Genomic DNA, 26969 nt, shown 5'->3' with positions numbered 1-26969 from the left:
TTCTCAGCACTTCTGCTCCGTTCTCAATTTTGATTTCGTGTCTCAGTAAATCCAAAATCCTCCTCCGAGAAATAGGGTTTGTTGCGAAAGAGAGTTTGTGTGGGAGAGAGTGAGTGAATGAGTGGAAAAAGACGGTGTGAAGAAGAAGAGGAAGTGACAGGCGGAGATAAGGACAAGCAACAAACGGTGCTGCCTGGGGCCCAACACCCCCCTCCCTTCCACTCTCTTTCTCTTACTCTCTCTTGTCTGTGTTATTTTATCCCTTCCCGCCCACCGCTTTTTCTCGCTTTGCATCGGCTCTTCCTTCCCCCCTCCTCCCCCCCCATCGATGCCCTTTCGGTCACAGTCCGCACTGTCGACTCCGGTATAGGAGACCTCCATCATGGCAGCCCCTGCGAATACCGGCCCTCAGGAGCCTCTCTATTCGCACAACGGCCAGAACCACCATACAAGGTCTCCATCGCCCCAGTCCCAGTCCCAGTCCCAGCATCGTCGTGGATACCAGGCCTGCGATCCGTGCCGCAAGCGCAAAGTGAAGTGCGACCTTGGCAGTGAGATGATCCCCTCCCCTCCGATCCTTTCTTTTTTTTTTGCTCTTCCCTTTTCGACCTCAAGTCCCCCCCCACCAAATTAGATCTAGTGTCACACTTCGTTTCAAAAAAAAGAAATACAAGTCGACTGGTTAACTCATCATCTCCTTCTCAGGTGTCGATAATCCTCGTCCTCCGCCTTGTGTACGATGTCGCCGTGAAAGCAAGCGCTGCGAGTTCTCCGCGACGAGGCGCAAACGCAAGCCCTCCGATGCTGACGATGAGTCGGAGGATGCGGCCCTGCGTCGCGATAAGCGTATGATGGTCGGAGAAGTCCTTTCTACCCACAGCTCCAATAATCGCGATAGCTCGCCCTATGTGCCTTCACTAGAGCATGTTCCCTCGTCTGCCACTGCCACTGCCGCTGCTCTCGACAATAACACCCCTGGTCGTCCGCGACTCAAGTGGTCAGAGAGTTCGCCTGCAGCTAGTCAACTACCTCCGTCCACCGCCAGCAGTCATCATCGTTACACCTCTTCTACCGGCACCACCACCGCCACCACCAACCACCCGACATCCACCACCCAGTCCACGACAGCGGCGCATTTCGCGGATGCGCGGGGTAACCGTCGCTCAGTCTTCTCGGCCGGCGACAGAAGTCATGCGCCCAGTTTCAGCCTCGAGGGCGGCCAGCCCATGATGAACCGGACCGCCGTCGAGCTGCTGTCGCCCGCCATCAGTAACAGTCACGACGCGTTGCACCTCCTCTCCGAGGCCGCCGGGCGCACGGAAGATCTTAATCGCCAGAGTTTAGAGAACCGATACGGCGCGCGACAGTCGGTCTCCTCGTTCAATTCGCCCATGTCCCCCCTCACGCAGGCTGGCACTCCGCGTAGTGCGGGCGGGTCGTTCTCGAGACCGGCTCGCTCCGGTACAGTCCCCGGTGCGGGTGGGTATTATCCGGCCGGTGGCTCGGGGGCGCTGGATGCGCAGCACCCCGATGGTCGTGGCCAGGCGGACTCGACGGAGAATGCGCCGGATCCGGGCTTCGCTGATGCGGTCCGGGCATGGTCGCGACTACGCTTTGTGCGGGCCGGCTGGCTGTCGGTTGAAGAGGCGATGGCTTACGTTGCATAGTATGTTTTTGGTGCGCCTTGGAAGGTTTTATGTCTTTCTGTACTGATGGTGGTGGTGGCAGCTACTACGAACATCTCGCTCCCCTGAGTCCGATCGTCATCCCGGATTTCTCTCACCCATCCGCCCATCGCAGTCTGCTTACGGATGAGCCTGTCCTGGCGGTAGCCATCTTGACGACTGCGTCACGACATATGAAGCCGAAGGGCGATGGGGCCTATACACGGGCCTTTTACATCCACGATCGGCTTTGGTCGTATCTCCGCGGCATGATCGAGCGTCTCTTCTGGGGCCAGGAGAAGTTCGACAACAACGGCATGGGTATCAGCCGGCCGCGGTCGTTCGATCTCGCGCCCACCGCTGCCAAGGTGAATCACAAAGGAAACCTGCGGTCGCTGGGTACGATCGAAGCGTTGCTTATTCTCACTGACTGGCACCCTCGGAATCTGCATTTCCCCCCCGGCGATGACGAGAACGCTTTACTGGATCTGGACGCTCATACCCAGAGTCGGTACGAAAGAGAGCTGGAGACCGATGCGGAGAACACGGCAAATCGTGCCCCCAACAACGCTGCGGAGGGTCGTCTGGCCTTTCAGAAGTGGCTTGAGCCCGCTTGGCGGTCGGACCGCATGGCGTGGATGTTGCTGAGTACGGCGCAGGCGCTGGCGTTCGAGCTGGGAGTCTTTGATCAGAAGAACGATGCCAAAGCCGCTGTGGAACCGCTGTCGGAGCAAACCCGCAAGCGCCGTCTCCGTCGCCTGATTCTCGTCTATATCACGCAAAGCAGTGGCCGTCTGGGCATCCCGTCCATGCTGCCCCTGCCGCAGTGGACCAGCGATATCCAGCCGACGCCCATGACGAGTACCAAGGGTAGCGATGCCATCGTCGACCGCATGCATGACTGCTGGATTGGAATCTCCAAGATCATGTATCAGAGCAATCAGCTGCTTTTTGCCTCGAACGAGCAGACGTCGGAACTGATCCGGAGTGGACGATACCGTGATCAGATCGATCGCTTCCAACCGTTCCTACGGGAGTGGCGGCATAACATCGACACCATTGATCGTAAGTGCTCTTTTTCTTTCCCTTGTTGGTGGGTGGTGATGCTGACCGAGCCAGTGGCTCCGCCTATGAGGAATATCTTAATGATCGAATATGAATATACTCGTGAGTTGTGCGGTCGTATGTGTTTCAAAGGATTTGAGCTGACGGTTCAGGGCTCTACGTCAACTCTCTTGCTCTGCAGGCGGTGGTGGACCGGTGGACGACGATGTCGAACGAAGCGGCTCAGAGCCAGATTTCGCGACCGAACGCCGGCCCGTCGGCCAGCGGGGTTGGGTTTCACGTGCTCATGGAGTTGTATCGCGTCAACGAGCCGTACATTCAAGAGGTGGTGGATGCATCCCGCAAGATTTTGCAGACCGTGCTGGACGTTCTGGTTCCCGGCGACCATCTCAAGCATGCGCCGGTGCGGACATGCTTCCGCATTCTGTCTGGGATGATTTTCATCCTCAAGGTATGGAGATCTGGGTGCTGATTCGCCGACGGCATCCGCGCTGACTTGCATAGACTTTCACCCTGGGGGCCAAGGAAGACGATGTGCGCGTGTCCCTGGATCTCCAAGACCGCACGATCGAAGCCCTCCGGACATGTGTGGTGGACGACGTCCACCTCAATCACGCGATTGCGCGACTGCTGGAGTTGTTGACGACGAGTATCCGCACGCGATTCCTCCGGTTCGCCCCACTGGACCGCGGTGGGGACGGGGAGCAGGAGCGGCCGTCAGCGCCGGCGTCACGACATCAGTCGCCGCGGCCGCGCGACGGAGCCCCGGCCCGTCGCGAGGGGTCCAGCAGTCACGCATGGACGCCGTCAGCGGCGGCGGCGGCGGCGGCGGCGCAGCAACAGCAGCAGCAGCAGCAGCAGAACAACCTGGGGTATGTGGACGGGACGAGCCAGACGGGCACGAGCATGAGCTCCTCGGTGGTGCATGACCCCCTGGCGGCGATTCCCGCGCAGTCGATCAACTCCTCACACATCAACGTCTCCTTCATGCCGCCCCCGCCCTCGATGTACCACAACTACTACGACCCCAGCGCGACGCCACCTGCTGGGGATGTGGAAGGCCCGTCCGCCTCCTCGGCGACGACGGCCAACAACGTCCCCTCGATGGCCGACCCTGCGGCGGCCACCACCTCCGGCGGACTCCCGGACTGGTTCGCCCTGCCGCTGGACCAATTCTTCAACAGCTCAACGGCGGTGGTCGATCAGGGGTTGGGCGGCACGGGCCCGATGGTGGGGGAGTTTGACATGTTGGAGGTGTTGCTGAATGAGCAGTACGATGGGGGCGTGGGGCCGGGCGAGGGGGGAGATGCTACTGCTGGGGGGGGGAATCTTTCCTCGCAGTTTTTGCCATGACGAAATTACTGTAGGTTGGATACGATAGTAGAGGGGGGCAGTGTAATTATCAGATAAGGGGGGTGGTATGACTGTACGAATTACGATAGTTATCTTTGGTGGTCTTGTTCTGTTTTGCATTGGTGTCTGCATATACCGCGGTATCTGTTGTGGATGTGGATGTGGGAGTGGGGTCTGCCGAGTTGCAGTCTCAAGTCTGGGAGCTCCTGCATGTCTCAGATGGATTATCTTGGCGGGTGATTTTGCTCCTGTTCTTTTCAGGGGGGTGGGGGGAGGGCGGAGGTCGACTCGGAGTCCGGAACCTTTGTTGTTTGGAGCTCAATTGAGGTTGCGGAGTGGACAATTCCATCTAATCTTCTTTGCCGTCAACAACCATAGCGAAGACAGTACAGTAGGACTAGTTAGTAACGTAGGGTTTGTTTAAACTGATAACAGGGCGATAGTAAGACTACCTACACTAGATAGGAAGGCAGACCCACGGTGCATGACTCCGCGATCGTAGTCTCAACCACTACTTGGGATCTGCAATCATACAACCTTGAAATCGGTTGTGAGATGCACGAGATGCACTCGAGAAAGAACCACATGCCAGTCATGCTATATCATGAGGCTTGAACCCCCACATGCCACCTCCTCAATCCCGCTCCTCCGTCGGACTTCCTTGTCCAGAGTCCAACAGAAAACGGTGGGCAGTGGGGATGATTTCTGCAATGCAACATTAACTGAAGTATGGAGCTATCTCTTAGACTAAATCCATTCTAAGTTAGTGCCTGAGTAACTTACTGTATGTCAAGTTAGATACTGTAGTGAGATCCTTGTGGAAGACACAACGGCTTGCACGGGTCAAGTTACTCCGTACAGTAAGTGAGATTAAGATACGGTTTGGACCTCGGCCTCGGCACGCTTCCGCCCTTCCACTTCTGACTATGACTGATGACTGACTGACTCGGACTGATAGGCGATGTTCGCGGCCTAAAGACACTTAACTTACTGTGCATAGTTGCAACGATCTGCAACAAATCAGAGAACAGGAAATTCTGCAGGGTCAGTCAGGGTCCTGCACTACTACTACTAGGTAGATACCCTCTCGAGGACTACTACTGGCTACTACTACTACTGACTAAGAAAGTCCTGCAGGGTCAAAGAGGAGAAAATTGAAATTCAAAACAGGGCTGCACTGCACATGCTGCCATGCTTGCCGCCAATGAACGTGGCTGGACCCTGATTTTCTTTTCGAGAACGTCTCCTGATGGCTGAGATGGCTGAGTTGGGATGGTTTTGGTTCCTGGAGTGAGTGGGACATCACGGCACTGGCCCTGGCAGTATCCATAGCCTCCCAGTGAAAACTGTACAAATGCACTTGTTTGTTTACCGGGGTGGTTTTCTTGGGACGGGCTGTGTCCGTCCATATACATACATAGAAGAGGCGGTTGTTAAGTTGGACCCTGGGCCTTGGGGTTGTTAGTCCCGGTTCTGGGATTGGATGGTAACGTACTAGTACTGGCCAAGACTAGCTTAGTGCAGTTTCTAGCTTCATGTAGGAGTATAGTCTGGCTTAGTGGAGCATGTCGAGGGCATATTCTTGCGGAGTGTCAGTCAACATGCAAATGTGAGTATAGCAACGAGACCCCCTTCCCCTCCTCCCCATTCAAGCAGTCAAGCTACTACTGCCTGGTTCAGGGTACTCACTACCTAGTACATAGAGCCCATCAAGCTGGAGATTACAGGGTGTGAGTAGCATTTTGAGTGGCATACTGCGTAGTGTAGTTTTGGAGGGATGAGTGGCCTGAGTATTTGGTTTGATGAGGGGAGTGACAACCAGTCGCTGGAGCAAACACCCTCTTGCTCCTTCATCCTGAAGAGTTCTTGTTCCGAATCAAGCTACGCGCGAAGGATTGCCAGGGACAGATTCTCCCCCTCTGATAGTAAGTGGTCCCTTGGCACCTCTCGGCGGGAATAACCTCATGCGGACAAAAGTAGACCATTGGAGCATCCGTAGATTGGCCGCCATGATCGTCGGTCTTTGCTTCCTGATGGGCGATTAGTGGCTCCGGGTCTCCGTTGGTGCATGAGCAGTAAGTGAGACATTTGATATTACCACAATGATCTATGATAGAGGATGAGCAGGTCTATGCTGTAGGCTGGGGGGGATGAGCTGTTATGCAGAGTGTAAGGAACGAAGATGCAAGCAAGAACAAAAGTATAAAGAGGTCTACCACACCCGCGATCTTTTCGAAAGGCTTCTCATCATCATCATCATCATCCATCATCCTCCCTCTTCATCTAATCTCCCCCTTCAAAATGGTCGTCTTCAACAAGGCTGCTGCCCTCCTCTTGGGCTTGACCACTGCGGCGACAGCTGCCCCCCTGGCCGAGGAGGCCGTCGCTGCCTCCTCGCCCAAGACCTTCTCGGTCAAGCAGGTGGCCAAGGCTGGCAGCAAGGGACGCACGGTGAATTTGCCGGGGCTGTACGCCAACGCGCTGGCCAAGTACGGGGCCAGCGTGCCGGCCAGCGTCAAGGCGGCGGCGCAGAGTGGCAGCGTCGTGACCACCCCCCAGGCCAACGACGAATCGTATCTGACCCCCGTCACGGTGGGCCGCTCGACCCTGAACCTGGATTTCGATACTGGCTCCGCCGACCTCTGGGTCTTCTCCTCGGAGCTGTCCGCCTCCTCGCGCTCCGGTCACAGCATCTACACCCCCGGCAGCACCGCCAAGAAGATGTCGGGCTACAGCTGGAGCATCTCTTATGGTGACGGCAGCTCCGCCAGTGGTGACGTCTACAAGGACAAGGTCACCGTTGGCACCGTCACTGCCGCCAGCCAGGCGGTCGAGGCGGCCAGCAGCATCAGCTCCGAGTTCGTCCAGGACACGAACACGGATGGTCTGTTGGGGTTGGCCTTCAGCTCCATCAACACTGGTACGTCCGAGCCCCCCTTTTTGGCTGTGGAAATGCGATCGCGATAGACAGTACTGACTCCCACCACTCCAGTCTCCCCCGTGGCCCAGACCACCTTCTTCGACACCGTCAAGTCCAGCCTGGACGCCCCGCTCTTCGCCGTCGACCTGCAGTACCACACAGCCGGCACCTACGACTTCGGCTTCATCGACTCCTCCAAGTACACCGGCTCCCTGCACTACGCCGCCGTTGACGACAGCCAGGGCTTCTGGCAATTCACCGCGAGCGGCTACGGCGTGGGAGATACCGCCTCCAAGTCGACTGCTTTCTCTGCTATTGCCGGTGAGTGTGCCCTTCATCTCCCCTCCCCTTGTTTCCCTTCCATACACCACCATACTTATAATCTAATAATTGATAGACACCGGCACCACCCTCATCCTCCTCGACGACTCCATCGTCTCCGACTACTACAACAGCGTCCGCAGCGCCTCCTACTCCGACAACTACGGCGGCTACGTCTTCTCCTGCTCCGCCTCGCTGCCCGACTTCAGTGTCAAGATCGGCTCGTACACGGCCGTCGTGCCCGGCCAGTACATCAACTACGCGCCCATTTCCTCGGGTAGCTCCACTTGCTATGGTGGCATTCAGTCGAATGAGGGCCTGGGGCTGTCCATTCTCGGTGATGTGTTCCTCAAGAGTCAGTATGTGGTGTTTGATTCCCAGGGACCGAGAATTGGGTTCGCTGCGCAGGGTTAAGAAGTCGAGGCTCTGTGCTGAGGAATAGGAATTGAAGCTTGGGCTTGAGGGAGGGAATGGTGTTGTACCCGGGTGGTGATGGGTAGGGTTGAACATATGGATGGATGGGGTGATGAATATATGCTTCCTTTCGATGTGGATAGTGATGAATGGATATGCTTGTTTTGTTTGTGATCGGTTCTTTGGTGGGGTCTCGTGGTGTTTGGAGGGATGGGTAGTTGTCGTAGGATATCCTATTGCCTGGAGAATAGTATCTGGCATTACCCTGGGACCGATAAAAGTATACCTACTGTAGTATAGATGGGCATCTGTGGATAGGTAGTAGTGGAGGGATACACGCGGGCCAACTATGAACCCTAACCCTAGTAGGACATGGGACACAAGACTCCGTGTGTAATACTCAGACAGTCTTGTCAGCCTAATTATACTTGAGGGTGTGGGAGTGGCGAGATAGTAGCTTATGAGAAGAGGGGTTGCATCTATTTATTCCACTTTCTCGCAGGATCTTCTATTCGTAGGTATGGCTAGCATTGTCGATAACTTTGCAGCCTTGTACCAAATGCAGGAGTAACTTAACCCTCTCCAGATGACCGCATCATTGGTTGTAAAGAACATATACAGCGTATTCAGGGTATTCTGATATAAGCGCCCGGATGGTCTAGTGGTATGATTCTCGCTTTGGGTCAACAGCTTAAATGCGAGAGGCCCCGCGTTCGAATCGCGGTTCGGGCCACTTCTTTTTGTCTTTTTTTGGTCGTGGTTTTATGCCGCGGGCCGGGAAGCATGGTAGAGTGCGGCGCATTGGGTAAAGCTGGGTTTAATTATCTTTTAATATGCTTACATTGTATGCTTGGTCTTGATGATGTGGCTTTGTGTTTGAGTGATTTTATTTTTTTGTTGTGAGTGTTTCGCATGTAGACTGTACTGTACAATTGGAAATGTGCTCAGGGATATATACCGTCGTACTACTACACGGTGTGGTTGACAGTCACCTTGATTCCACCTCATCCTATTTCAAACAGTGCTCAGGGAGAAGTAAAAACAAAAACACATATGCACCTCATCCTGCCTGCGGAACTCCCCCCTATGCGGCTTCTAGTCCTGTTGGACCCACCACTCCCCTGGTAGGTCGCAGCTGCCGCTTCTCAAGGCCATGCGCAACCCACACGTTTATACATACCGTATGCCCTGAAGGACAATCACTCTTACAACTGCTGTCATGCTCCTGGTGGTCACGCGGGGAGAGGACAGTTCGTGAGCTAAAACCAAAATTCTTCAGTGAAAGTCTCGACCAGTTCAAATAAATAGACTTAGTATGTCATTCCCACAAGCATACAAATACGCGCATATAGCAGCAGTAGGAGAGGGGATTCCATACCCTGCCTGCTGTGTAAATTAGTACTATTCATGCATCCAATCGCTAGACAGACACATCACTAGACATCTATCCAGATTCCAGTAGTACGCGCACCGTGACAGCAGACCTATATAAAAACTCGATTGTATATATTCCGAAAAGTAGTATGCAAGCCGAGACCGGACCATCAACCACAACAGCAAGCGGGGATCAATCAGAAAGTCATACTGCGACATGACCCCAATCGCAAATAATCAGACTATAAATAATCATTCTGCTAGAACACAGATAACCAAAGACTGCACACTGGGATGGTCCATGTCCATCGCAGTCCTGCTGAACAAGCACTTCCGTTGCCCTGCGATCATGATGCCAGAAAATAAGCGCATGACATCATCAAGCCCGGGTGGTCTAGTGGTATGATTCTCGCTTAGGGATTCCAAACCCAAGCATATCTGCGAGAGGTCCCGCGTTCGATCCGCGGCTCGGGCCTTGTTCCTTTTTCTTTTATTTGCATCTGTTTTTTTGCTGTATGCCCTTTGAATTGTTGCTCTCCCTTTTAGTCCATAAGAGCGGTATGGATTTATTACTTGAACATAGGTCAATGGGTGAAATTGAAACGACGTTTATATCAACCCTACTAGTGTAACACTGCATGAAAGATGCATCAACAGAGTGGCTGGAGCCACCGACGGTAGCGGAAAGGTTATCCGTAGTTGATTCTTACTGGGGATAATAACCCGAGCAGAACAATGGGTAGGGCGTGATAGTCTGCATGGTGTACCATGGATGCACTGTGGTCTCTGTTTCTATTGACATAGGCTGTGACAAATAGCTTGTGACATCATAAGAGCCCGGATGGTCTAGTGGTATGATTCTCGCTTTGGGATACACATCTTGACTGCGAGAGGCCCCGCGTTCGAATCGCGGTTCGGGCCACTCTTTTTGTTTTCTCCCACTTACTTCGAGTAAGGTCTTAGCGCTGCTTACTTTTTCCCTCTGATAGAAAGATGGTACAAGGTGTTCAACTTGATGAGACTGCTGTCTTTGACACGGAGGCTTATCGAATCCGGAGCCATCCTGCTATATGCTCTGCATGATGTAAACCGTATACAAGCCCAGCCACTGTCAACTACCACAACACAGCTTTCATGCTCTCCTGCATCACATCTAATACATCCCAGATACCTATAATCACTCTAATTATCGTCTATGCTACATGACTCCCATCCCACCATCAGACAACACCTAGATATCAATATCTATCTGCACGATCAAAGTAGTCATGAGTCGTGAATCCAGCTCGCCGACCCCGCGAAGAAATTAAACCGCTGTAAAAATGTACTCACCCCCCGCGGTGTCCCCGTCACGCCGCACCAAAGAGCTCCTCGAACTCCTCCTCGGGCTCCTTTTTGGCGGCCTTCGGCTTTAACACGTCGGTGATGCTGACCAGCTTGGAGTAGAACTCGATGACCCGCGGGTGGACCATGACCTTGCGGGCGTCGAACCGCGTCACCTGCAGGCCCGCCTTGGAGGTAGCGCGACTCAGCGCGACGTACGCCTGGCCCTTCTCGAACACCTTGCCCAGATCGACCTTGACGCGCTGCAGGGTCTGGCCCTGCGCCTTGTGGATGGAGAGCGCCCACGCCAGAATGAGCGGCACCTGCTGGCGCTGCGCCTGCACCTCGCCGTTGGGCAGCTCGATCTTCCACGCCTCCGGCTGGCACAGCAGATGTCGCTCCGTGCCGTCCGGCTGCACGAAGCACACCAGTGGCCACTTGCGCGTCGTCGGTGCCGTCCCGCCGCCGGCGGCCGCTGCTGCTGCTCCGTCCTTGTGCGCGAGCGGTTTCAGCTTCTTGCGCGCCCGCGCCATGGCCGCGTCGGCGTTGTCGAGGCTGTCGAGCCCCCCGTCGTCGTCCTCGTCCCCGTTCCCCCTGCCCCCGCCGGAGAACTCGTTCTCGTTCTCGATGTAGTAGTCGAAGGTCGCCTCGTCCATGAACGCAACCACCCGTCCGATCGACCCGTTCACCAGCGTGTCCTCCATGTTCTTGATCAGCATCACCTGCGCGCCCTTCTTCAGGTGGATGACCGGCGGCGCCATGCAGTTGGAGAGGAGCTTCTCGCGAAATTGCGGGTCCTGGATGGTGCCGGAGTCTTGCGCTTGGAAGGTCATGACTTCGCCGGACAGCCGATTCATGCGCGCGCTGTTCGCCTGGTCGACTTCGTGACGCGTGGGGAAGCTAGATTTTGGTCAGTATCGAACCAGTCACGATTGGTGATGTGATGCAGGGGCAGTGAGGACTTACAGCTCGGTCGCCTCGAGGGCGTCATGGAAGTTCAGCGGGCGGGAGAGCTGCTTGAAGGTCTCGATCGTGCGCGGAGTCAACTTGCCCAGGCGCATCTCGTTCAGCATCTCGGCAAACTCCGGGTCCTTCTGCCGGAAGATGTGGGTGAGCAGGATGGTGTGCTGAATTGAAGTGTTCCAGGTCGCGGCCGCAAAGGCGAATTTGGCCTCTCGGTTGCCGCCCTCGGGCACCGGGGGCAGCTGGAAGAAATCGCCCGTCACGACGAGCTGGATCCCCCCGAAGGGTCGGCCGTTGTTGCGGATGAGTCGGGCGACTTCCTCTAGCTTGTCGAACAGGTCGCCGTCCACCATGGACACTTCGTCGATGACGAGCACCTTGGTGCGCAGCCAGCGGTTGCGCGCTTTCTGATTCTTTTTGATCTGTGGAGCTGTCAGCATGGCTTCTCTATGATGGTTGCTGCTGCGGTCCGGCGAACCTTCTTGACAAGCTCGGGCACGGGCTCTTTGCCGAGTCCGATGCCCGCAAAGCTGTGCAGTGTCACACCCTCGATGTTACAGGCGGCGAGCCCGGTCGACGCTGTTACTGCGACACGATCGGGTTCTCGTCGGTACTTGTCCCGCAGCTTCTTGATGATCTCTCGCATCAGCACCGATTTTCCTGTTCCAGCCGAGCCCGTGAAGAATATGCTCTTCCCCTGCTGCACCACAGCGTCCAGCACGTGTCGTTGCTCGTCACTCAGGAAGATCGACGCCACCTGCGCCCGCGGCGGCGGTAATTGACCCGTCATCGCCTTCATTGTCTTGTTCTGCCGGCGAAGTTCCCATCGCTCATCCTTGATCGCGCTCGCGGACTTGTTCCAGATCGCCGTCTGTTTCGGCCGCGCGGGTGTTACGGGCTTGCGGGCATGCTGGTTCGTCTCATCCTCTTCCTCTAGCCATGGCAGTTTCCGGGGCTTCTTAGCGGGAGCCTGGAAGTGGGACGGCGGCGACGAGGACCAGGGGTATTGTATGCTGCTCGAGGGGGGCTGGTTGTCGTCGGGCACCGCCGGGAGATCGGGGTATTTCACGGCGGAGGAATCGCGGACGGGTGTTTCCGTCAAGTCAACGAACGAAATGTTGTCGTCTGCGAATGCACTGCTCAAGTTCGGATACCCCGCCGTCTCTTGCCACTCCTGCTTGTGCTGTGGTTGTTGCTGCTTCATGACTGCGGGTGACTTCGCGGCGACGGGGCGAACGAACGGATCGGGCGCCTCAAAGTCCAAGTCGTCGTCATCGTCAAAGTCATTCTCGTCAAAGTACACCTCGTTGTTATGAAGCGACCCCAGCGTCGACTGCGCGCTGATCATCTCAATCTTCCGCTTGACGCCTGCAGATGCTGCCGCGGAGGCCGATTTGTGCAGCGGAGCGGCGGCGGCGGCGGCATTCCCGTTGCTGCGCGCCCCGAGCGTGGTCTGGAGCGGAGCCGCCGGCGCTGCAGGGTACCTGTTGGCCGCTCGCTGAAACATCACAGCTGCGTTGCGACCTCGATTGGACGGAGACAAAGGTCGAAGATGGCGACGAGGCGGCGGTGGGGAGGATACGAGTCGACTCGAGGCGGATCGCGGTGGGATCAATAGTGGACCATTGGCGGTGGTGAAGCGACGATGTAAACCTGAAAATATCCGCACTTGGTGTCTAACGAGGAACATATGCTGGCTGCGGCCGACTGACTCTCAAGGAGAATGTTTGAGACGTTGCTAAGCGATCATCGATGAGGGGAAGGAGTCAATGGAGAATTCAATGCCGCGCGTTTTTCTTGTTGGTTGCGATACGCGCCCGCGCCACCGCGGCTTATCACACGTGATGCATTGATAAGAACAGTGGCCCTGAGCACGTGAAAATGGGGTTTGCGATAGACATTTCTCTCTCTGACTTGCACTGGAATTGTCTTGCTAGAATTGATTAGTGCTGGGGAGATTGAAACTCCATTTGATGAGATGCACAAAGTGTGCCCAATGGTGAGTCTGTCCAGCTGGTGACTGAGGCAGCACGGCCACGTGACCACCCATCGCTTTCCAAGCGCGGTTCGGCGCGAAACGTCGGGGACGCAAACCACAATTCACCACAAGTTCGCCGTGTGACCATGAATGATGGCTGAGACTGCGGGCGCAAGTGAGTTTCCTTTCTGCATTCCAATTTTCTGAGTTAACGCACTAATCCCCAAATCCAGACAAGGAGCTCCCTCTGGCGGGGGTGGTCCTCTGCTTCACCTCGATTCTCCCCGAGCAGCGGGTAAGTCCCTATGCCCCCGCATGGTCCCCGGGCACAAACCTCCGACTAATGTTCTCGCCTTGAGAGTATAGTCCGAAATTGCTTCCGTTGCGAGTCAAATGGGCGCGACCCATAAGTTCGACCTCACTTCGGATGTCACTCACCTGCTGATCGGCGAGGTCAACACGCCCAAGTACAAGTTTGTCGCGCGCGAACGAGCCGACGTCACCGTTCTGAAACCCGAATGGGTCGAAGCCGTGCGCCAGTCCTGGATCCAGGGCGGCGATACGGATATCCGAGCGCTGGAGGCCGAGTACCGGTTCCCGATTTTTGGAGGCCTGTCAATCTGTCTGACGGGATTCGAGGATAGTGAGTGCTGGGACACCATGATGGGACATACCCGGTAGGAGGGCAGACTTGCAGCTGACGGCTTCTACTTCATGCAGTGTCGGTCAGAAAGTACATCCAAGACACGGTCACGGCGCATGGCGCGGAGTTTCGGAAAGACCTGCTGAAGAGCACCAGCCACCTGATTGCGCGGAGCACCGAAGGGGACAAGTACAAGTTTGCGATGCAGTGGGGGATCAAGATCGTGTCGATGCAGTGGCTCACCGACAGCCTGGAGCGGGGGATGGTCCTGGAAGAGACCCTGTACGACCCGCAATTGCCGCCGGACCAACAGGGCGTCGGCGCATGGCATCGATCCGTGCCTGCACCCAAGCCCAAGGCCCCAGCCAACAGCGAGAACCCGTCGAACAACCCCCGGCCCCGGAAACTGCGCCGTATCGCAAGCACGAAGCTTGGGGATCAGAACGAGGGGATCTGGGGCGACATTATCGGCATAAACTTCGAGGCGGGTGATTTCGGCGGCCGTAGCCAGCAGAGTGAGAAACGAGCATTGCGGAAAGCCACCTCAGGACTGCAGGAGGTGAAGTCATTCGCAAGCGAAACGACCATGGCGGAAGCGCATGAGGCCCGTCAGCCGCCGCCAGAGCCAGCCGCCGATAGCAAAGATGAAGGGTTTCTCAGCGGTTGCTTCTTCTATATCCATGGGTTCTCGTCCAAACAGGTTTGTGTCTTGAGGGTTGGCTATCAGTCTGGTCGGATGCTGACTTTTGCGTAGACGAATGTGCTACGCCACCACCTGTCTTTCAACGGGGCCCAGTTGGTGGGTTCGCTGAGCGAGTTCGCCCGGTTAGACATTCCGAAAACAGGCCATGGGCTTTATACCATTGTACCTTTCAAGATGCCCAAGGCTCAAGTTCCTTCTACGGACGATTTAGCGTTCGAGTGCGAAGTGGTGACGGAGATGTGGCTCGAGAGGTGTCTTGACGCAAAGACCCTCGTGCCTCCAGAATCTCACGTCGCAAACACGCCCATACCCTCGGTTCCAGTCCAAGGTAGGCCTCTTTCTTGTCAACCCGGAGTATGCTCTGACAATTCTAGGATTTGATGGTCTCAAAATCTGCTCCACCGGTTTCTTTCGTATCGATCTCCTGCACTTGTCCAAGCTTGTCAATCTTATCGGTATGGGACCATTTCCATCTTTATGCTGAGACTCGACTAACCTTCCAGGCGCAACCTACAACGAGTATCTGACGCCCAAGGCCTCGGTTCTTGTCTGTAACGACTCCAGCACCGTGAATCAGGACAAGCTGCGACACACCCACGAATGGGGGGTCCCAGCAGTCTCTGCTGACTGGCTGTGGGCTTCGATTCGGTTGGAGAAAAAGCAACCATTTGAGCCGTACCTAATACAAAGGCAACCCACTCAGAGTGGCACGTCTCTGGACATGCGAGCTGGCTCGCATCCCGAGCAACAACGGCATTCATCAATGAGCAAAACCACGAACGTCACGAAACCCACTACCCACCATGGAACCGACCCGTTCAAGTCTAGAACGGATGGAACTGGTCGCGCACTTCGAGCAACTGACGCGAACCAGGAAGATGACCCTCCTCGGCACGAAGTCACGTCGAAAACGAAGTCAGCCGATCCTCAAGCCCCAAGCCCTGTCAAAGAATCGCCGATCAAGAGAAACCCAGTCTCCTCCGCCACCTCCTCACCCCTCAAACGCAAGCTATCCGACCAGTCCATCGACTCGAATGCGCAATCCGCCTTCGATATCGCAGTCAGCGGCCTCCTGAAGCAAGCTCGCACCAATCAAAGCAAGACCGGCCCAGAATCCTCGGGGGACCGCATCCGCTCCCGCGCCCGGAAACCATTGCTTGGACGAGCGCCCTCCCACGGTTCGGGCCGCACCAACAGCGTCGCCTCCCTCGACCAGCCGCAACAACCGACCGCGAAAGGATTTTCCTTCTCGCGCGCGAGTTCCATCGACACCCTCAACGACGATGGCTGCGGCAGCGCCATCCTCGACTCCAACCACGCGGAAAGCGGCGGCATTTTGTCCCGCGCGAACAGCACCACCACCCGACTAGACTATCTGGACATGGAGGGCAGGAGCGGCGGAGGACTCGTAGACTCGATGATGGTCATGGCCGAGTACGAGTATGACCGCGAGTACGCGGACGAGATCGAGAACGAGGCGCCGGCCATGACGCAGCTGGACTACGAGGATCCGGACGCGGTGGCCATGCGCGAGCAATTCCTGCATCAGGCGGGGAAGGCCGTCGAGAAAAAGAAGAGCAATAATCTCGCCGACCTAGCGGGCCAGCAGCTTGTGCCTGAGTTTCGGGAGCTGGAGAACGTCGGGTGGGGTGGAGGGCGGAGGACGAGACAGGCGCAGAAGGCTGTTGAGGAGGGTTTTTGAGGATGCATTCTGGGTTTATGAGGGTACTGGATATGATCTTTTGTTTTATATGCATGGCGTGGCGTCCCCCATCATCATTCACTAGGCATACAAGGTTTATTTGACTTTGATCTTCTGTTCTGCATTCGCGTCTTGTGCCTGGGTTTCATGTAACTTGGTTAATGCAATGAGAGGGAAGGATATCATATGGATCGTGTATCTTCAAGTGCATATAGGCTGTCTCAAATATTTTGCTGGCACATACGACCACAGGGTGTGGAAAATAGGGCTTCCCGTCCGCTCAGCCGTACTCAAGCCACACGCCGGGAGGTTAGTAGTTGGGTGGGTGACCACCAGCGAATCCCTTCTGTTGTATGTTTTTGTGCCTTTTGATCATTATTCATCGAGCAGGACAGTTATCTGCTCCTGTGCTGGGCATTTCCTGTGTTTTTTATGTGGGCAGTCTTTCCCAGTCGGCGATTGTCGAGCTTTCGTCTTCCCAATTATCTTCTCGCTCTTCCTTCCCTAGTCGTCCAATTGTTTCGTTTCTCGCACCCTTTAGGAGCTGGGTGTGCGAGACGGATTGTGAGGTATGATAGCAGGATCAGAAGACACTCACGCTGGATGGGAGTTACAGTGGTACATGGCAGCCACAGTGTGAAATAAAGATTCCACAAGCAGAATATGAAGCAGTAGCAATTGAATCTACAGAAGACTTCAAAGAATCTCAATACAAAAGAATGAGCCAATATATTCTGTAAGAAGACACTGTGACAATTTCTTCAGTCTCTAAACATCCTAGATATTCGAAAATAATAAGAGGGCTTGTCGATTGGATGATCTGAAGTTACTAGACCGAGGAGAAAGAAAGAAAGAAAGAAAGAAAGAAAGAAAGAAAGAAAGAAAGAAAGGAAGAAAGGCAGTAAGTCTAGACAAGTACTGCCTCAGGAGAAACACGAAGAATAGAGATCTAGTTATTAGAGGCTTATAGACAGTCCACTCTTGCAGTATGCCATCTACTACAGTGGTGGGCCGCATCATCAACCCGGGGAATCCGTGTTATATGCCTTTTCACCCCATCCCCACCCTCATAAGACTCCTTCTTAACCTGATTTCAGCACTGTGATCACCATACATAGGATTTTTTTTGGTATTTAAAGCCTTTCCTGACCCTAAAGATGATCCTCGTCAGGCTTCTATATTACTATTACTGGTTCTGTGCGCTCGAGTGGTGATCAAATTTAGCCACGACGAGCTCTCTTGTGCTTCGATGCTTTTGCTTCAACCCATGGCATATATATGGTTATCTGTGGTCCCTTGGCACAAAAATTCCCCCTGCAACTGGATGTCTGACTGTGCTACTGGTCTGGGTTACTGAATATGGATCATTGAGGCGTTGCCCACGCGCCTCTAAAACGAGAAAGTCGCTTCCAATACTCGAAACGGCAGTGGCCCATGATAAGTCCAGTAATCAAACTGCTCAACAATGATACCATAAACCTCAATTCTGATCTGAACAATGCCAACTTGCATTTATAGCAATCGGGCTCTCCATGTAAGAAACTCAGTTCTATCACGCACTCGAAGGATGGGTGAGGTCAACTGCATAGATACAAGAAGGGTCATGTTTAAGCTCTGCTCACAGTTTGTATCAGAGTGAACAGTCCTTTGACCAATCGCTCATAATAGCGGGTATGAAAGATGGTATAGGCTGGTATGCGCAAGGAAGACAGCCCACTTGGACTGATAAGACCGCTTCCAGAGAATCAGTATCAGGTGACAGAGAAGCATCGCGACTGCATCCCCTATCAGTGCCTAGCTCAGGAATGTTGGCTTGCAGTATCCGACCCGTACCCGTACGTACTTCCCTTGCTGCGGAAATACTACCCCGAGGCAGTTCCCTCCACCAATATACAATACCATGTCCAGTCGTCGTCGCCCTAGAGGTGATTGCCTCGCAAGGGGTTTGCCGTCTGGATACTCAAAGCAGTCTCTTGCATCACACCACCACAGCGTACTGCGGACACATGTCGCCAATAAAAAGCTTGGATATATGATCGTCGCTTAGATTCTGAAAATAAGTCATTGGTGGTCGGACGTGCTTTGTTATAAGGTGTCGCCGCTGTGTGGCGGATATAAGACCATGATCCTCTGTTCGTGAGACAACAGGAACAACTTTCTTGAGTTTCAGAATATTCACTATCAAAAACCAAGCGCCTTCAGGAACAAAGACGATGACCTATTTACTTTCCCTTCCCTTCTCGAGATGAATACGGGGAGATTCTCTCCCAACTCTTCCGTGTCATGAATTTCGCCATACTCGGCCGAAACCTTGCCCGGTCTTCCCCTTGAGTCACCAGTGAGATCCTCCTTTGAATCCTAGCCGGCGCGAAATATTAAAATTCGAGAGAAGGCAATGGCAAGATTGCGCTGGGCGGTCATTACCTTGGGAATGTATTGAGATTGTATCTAATTGAAATTTTAGGTGTCCGCTAAACCTCACATTCTTGGAACACATTTAGTGAGTGAATGATGATCTTTTGCTCTCTCACTTCCCCTCTCTCAATAGTGATCCCGCCTCCCCAAGGGCCTTATCTAGACTATCTAGTATAGCAGTAATAGGGCTTATTGTTTATCGTGTCTTATGCAAAAATATCTCAATGTCATTGCAATAATCATCTGAATCGCTCTATGAGGACTATGAAGAGCTGACGCTAGGGATATATTGTTCTACTGCGAACCTTTGAACTGACTGCATGCAGTGCACGACGTAAAGGTGCTGATAAGCTTTTCTAGGCTTGAATGAATGCTGTCAATTCAGGGGTGCATGAAGGATGCGGAGGTTGTGCGGGCAGCGACTAGTGATGGCTTCACCTAGAGATAAAGTCAACTTAGCCGCCAGCCTGATGTAATTTTCTGGTTGATAGTAACTATTGATTGGTGAAGCTGACAATTAGAAAAGGGAGGATGCAATGCGACAAAGGAATAATATCCAAAGCCAAATAGAGATAGGCACATACGACCACAGGGTGTGGAAAATAGGGCTTCCCGTCCGCTCAGCCGTCCTCAAGCCACACGCCGGGAGGTTAGTAGTTGGGTGGGTGACCACCAGCGAATCCCTTCTGTTGTATGTTTTTATGCCTTGTACACGTGTCTGTAAGACGTATTTGAACATGTTTGAAAATCCCAGCTGATCTCCTATTTTCTCAAATCTTAGCGTATCGGCAGGACAGCGTTCACATGCACATTGGACGGTACTGCCTTTTTTCTCCCACTTTGTCGTCCCTCTAGTAGACTGGGTAGGCTGTGGGATTCTTTAAAATGGATTCAATAGTCTATGGATTTATGCGTGGTCTACTCAATAAAGGTGCATGCAGCAGAATTGGTGCGAACATATACTTTCCGCGATGGTGCAACGCAGTATACTACTACAAAACAAGTAGGGTGTGAGAATTGCGCACCACCATTCATCTAGAATTTATGTTTTGCACCGTTCTGTCATATTCCATATATCTAGGTATTTTATGAGAAGATAGGTCGCTATTAAGAGCTAAAGTCAGCTGTAGGCTTCTCCATATATTATATGAGAAAGTTATAATCGGTTTAAGGGTCATCAGCCGTGGTATATACTACTTTCATCTAATATACTAGTGTTTCTCTCTTGTTATTGATGCAGTCATCGCTAGGACTAGTAAATGGTAGTAGGAGCTTCACTATGAGTATGTGATTATTATCTCTTGCAATCTGCAGAGCTGTCCAAGGTATCGAGTGTATTTGGGTTACTCCTATGCTAATGAGAACTGTGGCTATCTCCTTCTTTTGCTTCTATTCGCCTGTATGATGGAGGGCCATTTTGCGAAAAGCTCGGCTATGAATGTCCACATTAGCTCTACTTGTAATCAGGAGTTCGATGCAGTAGCCAGGCTTAGGAAAGTCGGTATCACCACCATGGGGTAACTCTAATAAGACCCGCGCTACATGTGTAAGCCTGACAGAGAAAATGAGCAAAGGATCTCTGTGAGCGTATGCTGGATTCCAATCCAAATGGCGTCCGCTCTGAAAACATCCAGTCTGTCGTTGACAATGCTATTCCCCGGGTAAATTGCTTGGTCCACCGACAGCAGAAACTTGAACATTCTTTTAGTAAAAAGCGCATCCCACAAAGCAATCCCAAGGGCGAATCGAGTCGCATCGGTGTCGACTTTGGCCATCTTTCAAAGCAATGCGAGAGAAACTCAAAGCTTCTCTGCTTCGGGAATCCATACATCCAAAGCGCCGTGGAATAATGCCGAGTCCCAGGCTTGAGTGCAAGCGGAGTCATCTATAAGAAGTTCAGCCCATCGAGGACTGGTTCCATCGTCAAAACTCGGGGAAAAACAGGACGTAATCTGGTGATACTGTGTGCATGTGGTTTTTCATCCTCATCCAGTAGATAAATAATAATACATAGTGCTCATGTTTCAGCGCCCATATAAGCTCCTTTCCTTTATATCTGAGCATACTTGGGAGGATCCGGGCGCGTTCAATTTCCGGACGCCCATACTCGATCCATTTTTTATACTGGACTGCGGATTCCCAAGGCCGGCTGAAAGATGGAGACCTATCTTCAAGGAACTTGCAGAAGAGTGGCCACATTCTCTGGTTATCTGTTTTAAAGCTATTCGACTGATGCAACCAGTATCGCTTGGACTTAACTGAGAAAAGCGCCAATCTGCCTCACGTCTGTTGAATGAGGTCCATGTTGCTTGAGCAGCCCCCGATATGTCCTCTGAATCTCACGAGCTTAGGTGAGACGTGACGACTGCCCCTTCAGGGGCTATATATTCCGACCTTTCCTAGCTGACCACTGAAGTAGGCGAAGTTCAGATACGTCATGCACAGAAAGCCCAAGTGCTCAAAGATGCTTCTAGCGTCAAAGATTGCGGGATCCTGGCTAATGGTGTGAGACAGATGATCCTTCACACTTTTAAAGAGTGTAGTGAACAGTATGCTCCTCATCGTCGATGAGAACTAGACCATAGCATCCACGAACAACTCGCCATATGTTGTTGGGTAGTCGTTCCAGGTGGAGAGATGAGTACAACATAGTACCAATCCGCCATAAAAGCTCGACACTTGCAAAGTCCGGTAATCTCCAAGCACCCATCCAAATGCCATGCCATGATCTAGATTACCCACCAATTCATACCTCTGCAAACGTAGTCGAGTAATAAGCCCACAAACTTCTGATACAGTTCTTCCGGATACCAGTGTCACTACTTACACTCTTCGATTATTTCAGCAACCCTGAGATGAAACAACACTAAGCCAATTCTAGCATAAACATGGAAAATCTTCAGCTGTGTATTGTATTATAGATAATCTATTCATAGCGATAACAACTATCTCTAAGTAATAATACTATTTTTATCTATATTTTATCTTGTATTTCTATATTCTCTCAAAAAATAGTAACCAGTTTATACTACTAAGAATAGTAGTTAAACTACAAAAATCAAGAATAGCTTCTTATCTAGCTTTTTAATTATACTTAAGCTTATCTACAATATTTTAATTAATAGAGAGCTTAGTACTTCTTATATAGTTAAGACTACTAAATATAGTAAATAAGTAGTCTTGCAACTATAATCTAACTATCTAATTTATCTAGTAGTCTTTAAGCTACCTAATTTAAAGCAATTAGCTTAAGAAATCAGTTGTAAGATTTTACTAGAAGCTTGATATGATCATCTGCTTAAGAGACTATATTCTATACTATATAGAGAAAGAACTTTTACTGGCCAAGTATACTATTCTAATATAGCTTGATTTCCAACTCAAGATCATGTCATCTTTCTTCGACAGACTAATTAGGAGATACTCAAGCCGGAGAATTCTGGGTATGCTCAGTAAAGCAATATATATTTATATTGATATCTTGCAATTACCTCCAAAGCTCTCCACTTGAGCCTTTAATCTAGGAGGCTGGCACCAATCCATCAAGCAAGATAATTCTGAAGTTAGTCCTGCTGATTACCATGTGTTCTGACTCACAAGATAGATAGATGTGGCAGCCTTTGATTGGTATTGGCGATGACAGCCTCGCAGATGGAATATGATCACATGCATTTATACTCAACAAAATATGGGTCATAGTCAATAATAATTGGCTTGATAACATGTACTGTTACAGTATTAGTGCTTAAAACAGTTACACCTGAACTGTGCTTAATATAATAGCTAAACCATACATGTGTAATATAAGGTACCACAATCTTTGAGATTTATCTTATATAAATAGTTATCTGACTATCTTTGATTCTCTTTAATAAAATGATGAGTTATACTTACAATCACACCGTGGCTGATAGAGAAGGTCACGTCTTGATCCTTGAATAATTACTTGAGATCTGGGTTATATATTAAGGTAATATCGCATTGAAATACTGTATACAAGATGGGTATTTGCTTGGTTAGGACTGGTAGTATATTTAAATATAAATATCTTGCATAATCTTATAACTTTTATCGCGGGCCACTGAATAAGAACACTCACGCTTGCATCTTGGCAGTGAGATTCAGAAACAATAGTGATGTGTTTGTTGGTCAAGCCTTCCGATATCTACTACAGGGCTTCCGGATACCGGTGTCCCTACCCACACTCTTGCACTCTTGGATTGTTTCAGCAACCCCAGAGCTAACCCACGCCAAGCCAATTCTGGCACGGAGCTGGGAGATTACTGGGCCGTCTGTATATGGAAAGATACAGTGCAGTATCAAAATATGAACCCTTTTCCCATTGTTTAATTCTCATTCTCGGGAAATTCTGATGTCAACAGCAAATCATGTGCTGAATACTGACAGAGGAATGCCTGGTTGGAGTTTCTCGATAATTAGACGAGCAGTCAGCTAATGCTGGCTGCCGAGCCACCTTTTCATTCAAATGAAGACGCAGGCAAAGAAATTTGAAAGTGGTTTCATTAAATACTGTACCATTTAGTTAACATGACCAGGCAGAGTCAAGTAGTATTGGTCATCCTTTAGTTTCGGTGGGCCTCTCCTTGATCACATTACAACGCATGGTTGCTCGGGTGCCGAATGTGGTTTGAGCCATTCAATCACACTGCTGTGTACCGGTTTTGAGGCACTTACTGCTTCTCTGAGTAAGTTGACCATCTCAGCCTCTTTTTCATAGTCAGGATGATCTCGGCCGACACAGCAAATATCCAGCTCTAGCTCTTTTTCAGCCCACAGAAGTGCCATCTTGACATTTCCCATTGCCAAGCAATATCGAGCCGCATCATGATAACTGAACAGCAGTAAGCGGTAAGCTTGGTAATTGAACCAAAGCAAGGTACATACGAGATACCGAGTTCTCTGTTCAGCAAGCCTTCAGATTTCTGTATTGCGGCCATTCTCAGTGCTAGTTCAGAAGATTCTTTGTAAGTCTCTTTCCCACCAAACTGCATATTTATCGCAAGACGTTGATCGAGATCGGATAGTTCCATTCGCCTCTGTTCTCGTTCCCAACCCTGTGGACTATCCTCGCATGCCAAGCAAGTGCATCGAAAGCCCCACTTATCAAACTCGACTTGACGCTTGATTCGATCCCGATTTGTAAGTTTGGTATACATTATTGTAAGCTCTTCACCTGCTCTGATATCTCTGATGGCATGGAATGTCTCTTTCTCGATACCCCAATTGTAAGAGAAGTCCGTGTTTGGAATGCAGGAATGATTCATCCGAGAGCCAAGCGGAAAAACGCCACCATTAAAGGCGTTCGCTGCAAAGATAGCCAGCACTTTGCATTCCAGATCTGTCAGCTCCTCCCATTGGGTCTCGATCTCACGCTCCGCCGCTTTCCTGAATTGGGGACATGCAAATTCGTGTAGGTCAAGATATAGTCTTTGCTGAGCTACCGGAAGCTTTTCAAAGGCATCCAGAATGTCTCTCGCGCTCGATTTTTCTTGTTCGAGTTTGAATAGAGCTGTTTCTGCTATCACGCGAGTCCCACGAGGTAGATCAGCTGTGGCAAAGATCCCCAAGCCCTGAACAGCTGATGCTTTGACCTCAATAAGATGGCGCGCGTCTAGATGCGATCGATAAATCAGCAATCGGTAGGTTTTCGATTATTGAACATACCATTTCTGCCCTGATTTATACTTGTCAATGCCATCATGCTTGTTATGCAAGGTTGCAATGCAAAGATTGTCAATTTTAGAGAGTTTCAATGGTGCCTTGTTCTTTGCTGTTTTGTTAAGGACAATATCGGAATACTTATTCTGGCAGAAGATCATAAGGTCGCTTAGATCAGCAGTTAATCATACTCAAGCGAGCTACGTGTACATCTATTATTGGTCTTAATATTTCATTGTCAACCTACCCCGCACTCAATAGCCTAGAGTACTTTGGGATTGATTCAACCTTCTTTATAGATCCCAGTTTGGCCAGCTCTACCATGGGCATGTCGGGCTGCAGCGTGCGTTGTGGTACTATACGCTGGAATAGTGGAGCTGTGCAGCAAGATGGTAGAGGTTTCCGCCATCCATGGGCTATTCGAACCGTTTCCTCGATTTGAAATCTGTTCGAGTCCGAGTTCAGCTCGTTCCTGGAGCAGCTGGACTCATCCCGGAAGCAAGCCATGTCGCACGTCGGATGTGTTACTGACGGCTCCCAGGGAATGTAGGTCTGGGAACCGAATACCAAGCCTCTGGGTATACACATAATATTGTATTCAAGATTGAAAGTATCATCCTCATAACCCTTCTCAGGTTTCTCTGGGTCGGTCTATATATCAAAGATCTGTGCGAAAAGGACTGCAATGAAGATATACTCGACGCACTAAATCACCTTCCACCGGGCTTGGCTGAGCTCCTCAATTCAAAGATGAATCGAAATCAGCAGAGAAAGGATTCTCGCCAGGCAATAGACTTGCTTCAATACCGCGGGGTCATAAAGCGTCCATTGACTGAAGATTATCTTGAAGCTGTAAGCGTCTCCCCTGGTGATACGTGCCCTCTCGTGGCAGGACCATCGGGCTGGAAGGAATAGTCGCTCAAACACGCATGAAGACGAAGTGTTGAGTGATTTTTGGCCGGAGCAAGAAATGATTCTCCAATACGAAAGCTCAAACTCCCATCATGCATCGACCTTGAAGCCCCTATGCTTTTGAGATCAACAGGGACTGTAGCTCTAGTTGGAGCCAGGGATCACCCATCATGATAGCATGCCAGGCGTAACTCACAATTTAGAGAAACACCTACTGTCGTGGCCAGCTCTGCCACGCGAACGACCAGACCTCGGTCTCTCGACTGATCTGAGGCCAGATTGGTTCAAAAACATTCACCTCTGTGTCATACATATTTCTGTGCTTGTGTGAACAGGCTGGGACCGATTTTACGCCCGCGGTCTTCCTGAGTTAGGATCCCACTCCACCCTCCATGCGCCGGCCATCCCACGACCAATATTGCCGATTCGTTCCAGCAGCATTCTGGTTTGAAAGAGAATTGAAAGGGAGTACTGCCTACTGGTGTCTATCAGCACCCCCGGAGAAGCTACAGACTCTGGCTCGGGGCTCGAATGCGCGCAAACTGGCGCAATTCATGGCGCAGTCGAGGGCAAGCCACCGGGCATAAAAATCGAGAGGAGTTCCATCATTGTCGAGGAAATCTTCCTACTCCAATGCGATGAGTGTGCGCGGCGGGATCGGCGTCGGTGCAGGATAGGACACTGAGTCGCCATGGTGGCAATCACCTCCGCAGGAATCGTCGGAGCAATGTGGCCTTCTTGTGATAGTACTCGACGCTCCACAGACCAGTAACGGGGCTCCTGCTGGTGAAGCTGCAGCTCCGTGAGGGCTGGGCCGTGCCGATCGAGCACACCTGGGAAAATTCCCATATCATAGGTTCCCAATGAACAGAGAAAGGAAAAGGGGGGAAGCGCATCGAACATCGCCTTCGCTGCGGCGAGCCGGGCAAGCAACTCCTCATACTACAGTGAGCTCGCTTCTGACCTCGCCGTGCTCGTTTGCGCCGCCCACTCGATCCACAGCACATCCGACAGCTGCCGCGGATCCAGCAGTTGAGAGCCCGCCGGCCCTAGGGGTTTTCGGAGTCAAGTCCATCCTCGAGATCCTCCTCCTACTCTGCAATTTCATGGTTGATCATTACCTGCGGGCCCCACGCCGAGTCCCCTATAATTGCATTGCCCCTGATTCTAGGTTATACCAGCAGAGATAGTTCCCACTAGTCACCTACATGTGTTTTCCTCGCACGGAAATGTTAGCGTTGTCTCTCCTACCTCGTTCGTCCAATCTTTCACGAGGAGTACATACCGGATGCGTTACGACGATCGCCACGGTGTGCACCCATTCCAGGGGGTCGCTATTGGCAAAATCCAAGTCCAGTTCATCCAGAAGTACATCGCCTGGTCTCCAAGTCACGGAGCGGGACCGTCGTTGATGGTCCAGCCCGTTTGCCACCAGCTGGGCTCTGGTGGTGTACGTCGCCACCACGCTCCGGCCCCCGGAAATGATTGCCGCATTGCGTCGGAACTGATAGCCGCGCATGTCAAGGCCATGCCACTGCTA

General features: G+C 51.8%; 5 protein-coding genes and 3 non-coding genes across 8 annotated transcripts; 6 read left to right on the top strand and 2 right to left on the bottom strand.

The window, feature by feature from the left end:
* Positions 1-301: 301 nt before the first annotated feature.
* On the top strand, positions 302-4082 carry BP01DRAFT_417025 (Zn(II)2Cys6 transcription factor domain-containing protein; the record flags this gene model as incomplete). The annotated part of the gene is made up of 6 exons (XM_025579231.1): positions 302-551; positions 706-1666; positions 1729-2729; positions 2784-2831; positions 2882-3180; positions 3234-4082. The coding sequence occupies exons 1-6, from the start codon at positions 383-385 to the stop codon at positions 4080-4082; spliced, it is 3327 nt and encodes a 1108-aa protein (XP_025429759.1). The 5' UTR covers positions 302-382.
* A 2256-nt stretch (positions 4083-6338) lies between these two features.
* Positions 6339-7897, top strand: BP01DRAFT_393107 (pepsin-like aspartic protease). The gene is made up of 3 exons (XM_025578213.1): positions 6339-7002; positions 7075-7323; positions 7400-7897. Exons 1-3 carry the CDS (start codon positions 6384-6386, stop codon positions 7735-7737), a joined length of 1206 nt encoding a protein of 401 aa, XP_025429758.1. The 5' UTR covers positions 6339-6383; the 3' UTR covers positions 7738-7897.
* Positions 7898-8384: 487 nt separating this feature from the next.
* BP01DRAFT_t212 lies at positions 8385-8469 on the top strand. The gene has a single exon. It is a non-coding gene; the product is annotated as a tRNA-Pro (tRNA).
* A 1025-nt stretch (positions 8470-9494) lies between these two features.
* Positions 9495-9586, top strand: BP01DRAFT_t213. The gene has a single exon. It is a non-coding gene; the product is annotated as a tRNA-Pro (tRNA).
* A 360-nt stretch (positions 9587-9946) lies between these two features.
* On the top strand, positions 9947-10032 carry BP01DRAFT_t214. Its single transcript has one exon. It is a non-coding gene; the product is annotated as a tRNA-Pro (tRNA).
* A 3362-nt stretch (positions 10033-13394) lies between these two features.
* Positions 13395-16641, top strand: BP01DRAFT_393105 (BRCT domain protein). Its single transcript, XM_025578212.1, has 7 exons — positions 13395-13550; positions 13609-13670; positions 13742-14018; positions 14096-14718; positions 14773-15049; positions 15096-15176; positions 15225-16641. The coding sequence occupies exons 1-7, from the start codon at positions 13526-13528 to the stop codon at positions 16421-16423; spliced, it is 2544 nt and encodes an 847-aa protein (XP_025429757.1). The 5' UTR covers positions 13395-13525; the 3' UTR covers positions 16424-16641.
* Positions 16642-23446: 6805 nt separating this feature from the next.
* On the bottom strand, positions 23447-24560 carry BP01DRAFT_417021 (TPR domain protein; the record flags this gene model as incomplete). The annotated part of the gene is made up of 3 exons (XM_025579230.1): positions 23447-23690; positions 23744-24470; positions 24524-24560. 3 exons carry the CDS (start codon positions 24558-24560, stop codon positions 23447-23449), a joined length of 1008 nt encoding a protein of 335 aa, XP_025429756.1.
* A 1421-nt stretch (positions 24561-25981) lies between these two features.
* On the bottom strand, positions 25982-26948 carry BP01DRAFT_384157 (uncharacterized protein; the record flags this gene model as incomplete). The annotated part of the gene is made up of 2 exons (XM_025577484.1): positions 25982-26371; positions 26715-26948. 2 exons carry the CDS (start codon positions 26946-26948, stop codon positions 25982-25984), a joined length of 624 nt encoding a protein of 207 aa, XP_025429755.1.
* Positions 26949-26969: the final 21 nt, after the last annotated feature.

This window comes from Aspergillus saccharolyticus (genome assembly GCF_003184585.1).
Source record: "Aspergillus saccharolyticus JOP 1030-1 unplaced genomic scaffold BP01scaffold_24, whole genome shotgun sequence".
NCBI lineage: Eukaryota > Fungi > Ascomycota > Eurotiomycetes > Eurotiales > Aspergillaceae > Aspergillus > Aspergillus saccharolyticus.
The sequence above is the reverse complement of the archived record's forward strand: the minus strand, read 5'-3'. Positions and strand labels throughout refer to the sequence as shown.

Coding starts and splice junctions, on each gene's coding strand:
- BP01DRAFT_393107 (XM_025578213.1), top strand. CDS start 6,384: ATGGTCGTCTTCAACAAGGCTGCTGCCCTCCTCTTGGGCTTGACCACT. Junction 7,003..7,074: donor CTTCAGCTCCATCAACACTG/GTACGTCCGAGC, acceptor CCACCACTCCAG/TCTCCCCCGTGGCCCAGACC. Junction 7,324..7,399: donor TGCTTTCTCTGCTATTGCCG/GTGAGTGTGCCC, acceptor AATAATTGATAG/ACACCGGCACCACCCTCATC.
- BP01DRAFT_393105 (XM_025578212.1), top strand. CDS start 13,526: ATGATGGCTGAGACTGCGGGCGCAA. Junction 14,019..14,095: donor TCTGACGGGATTCGAGGATA/GTGAGTGCTGGG, acceptor TACTTCATGCAG/TGTCGGTCAGAAAGTACATC. Junction 15,050..15,095: donor ACCCTCGGTTCCAGTCCAAG/GTAGGCCTCTTT, acceptor TGACAATTCTAG/GATTTGATGGTCTCAAAATC.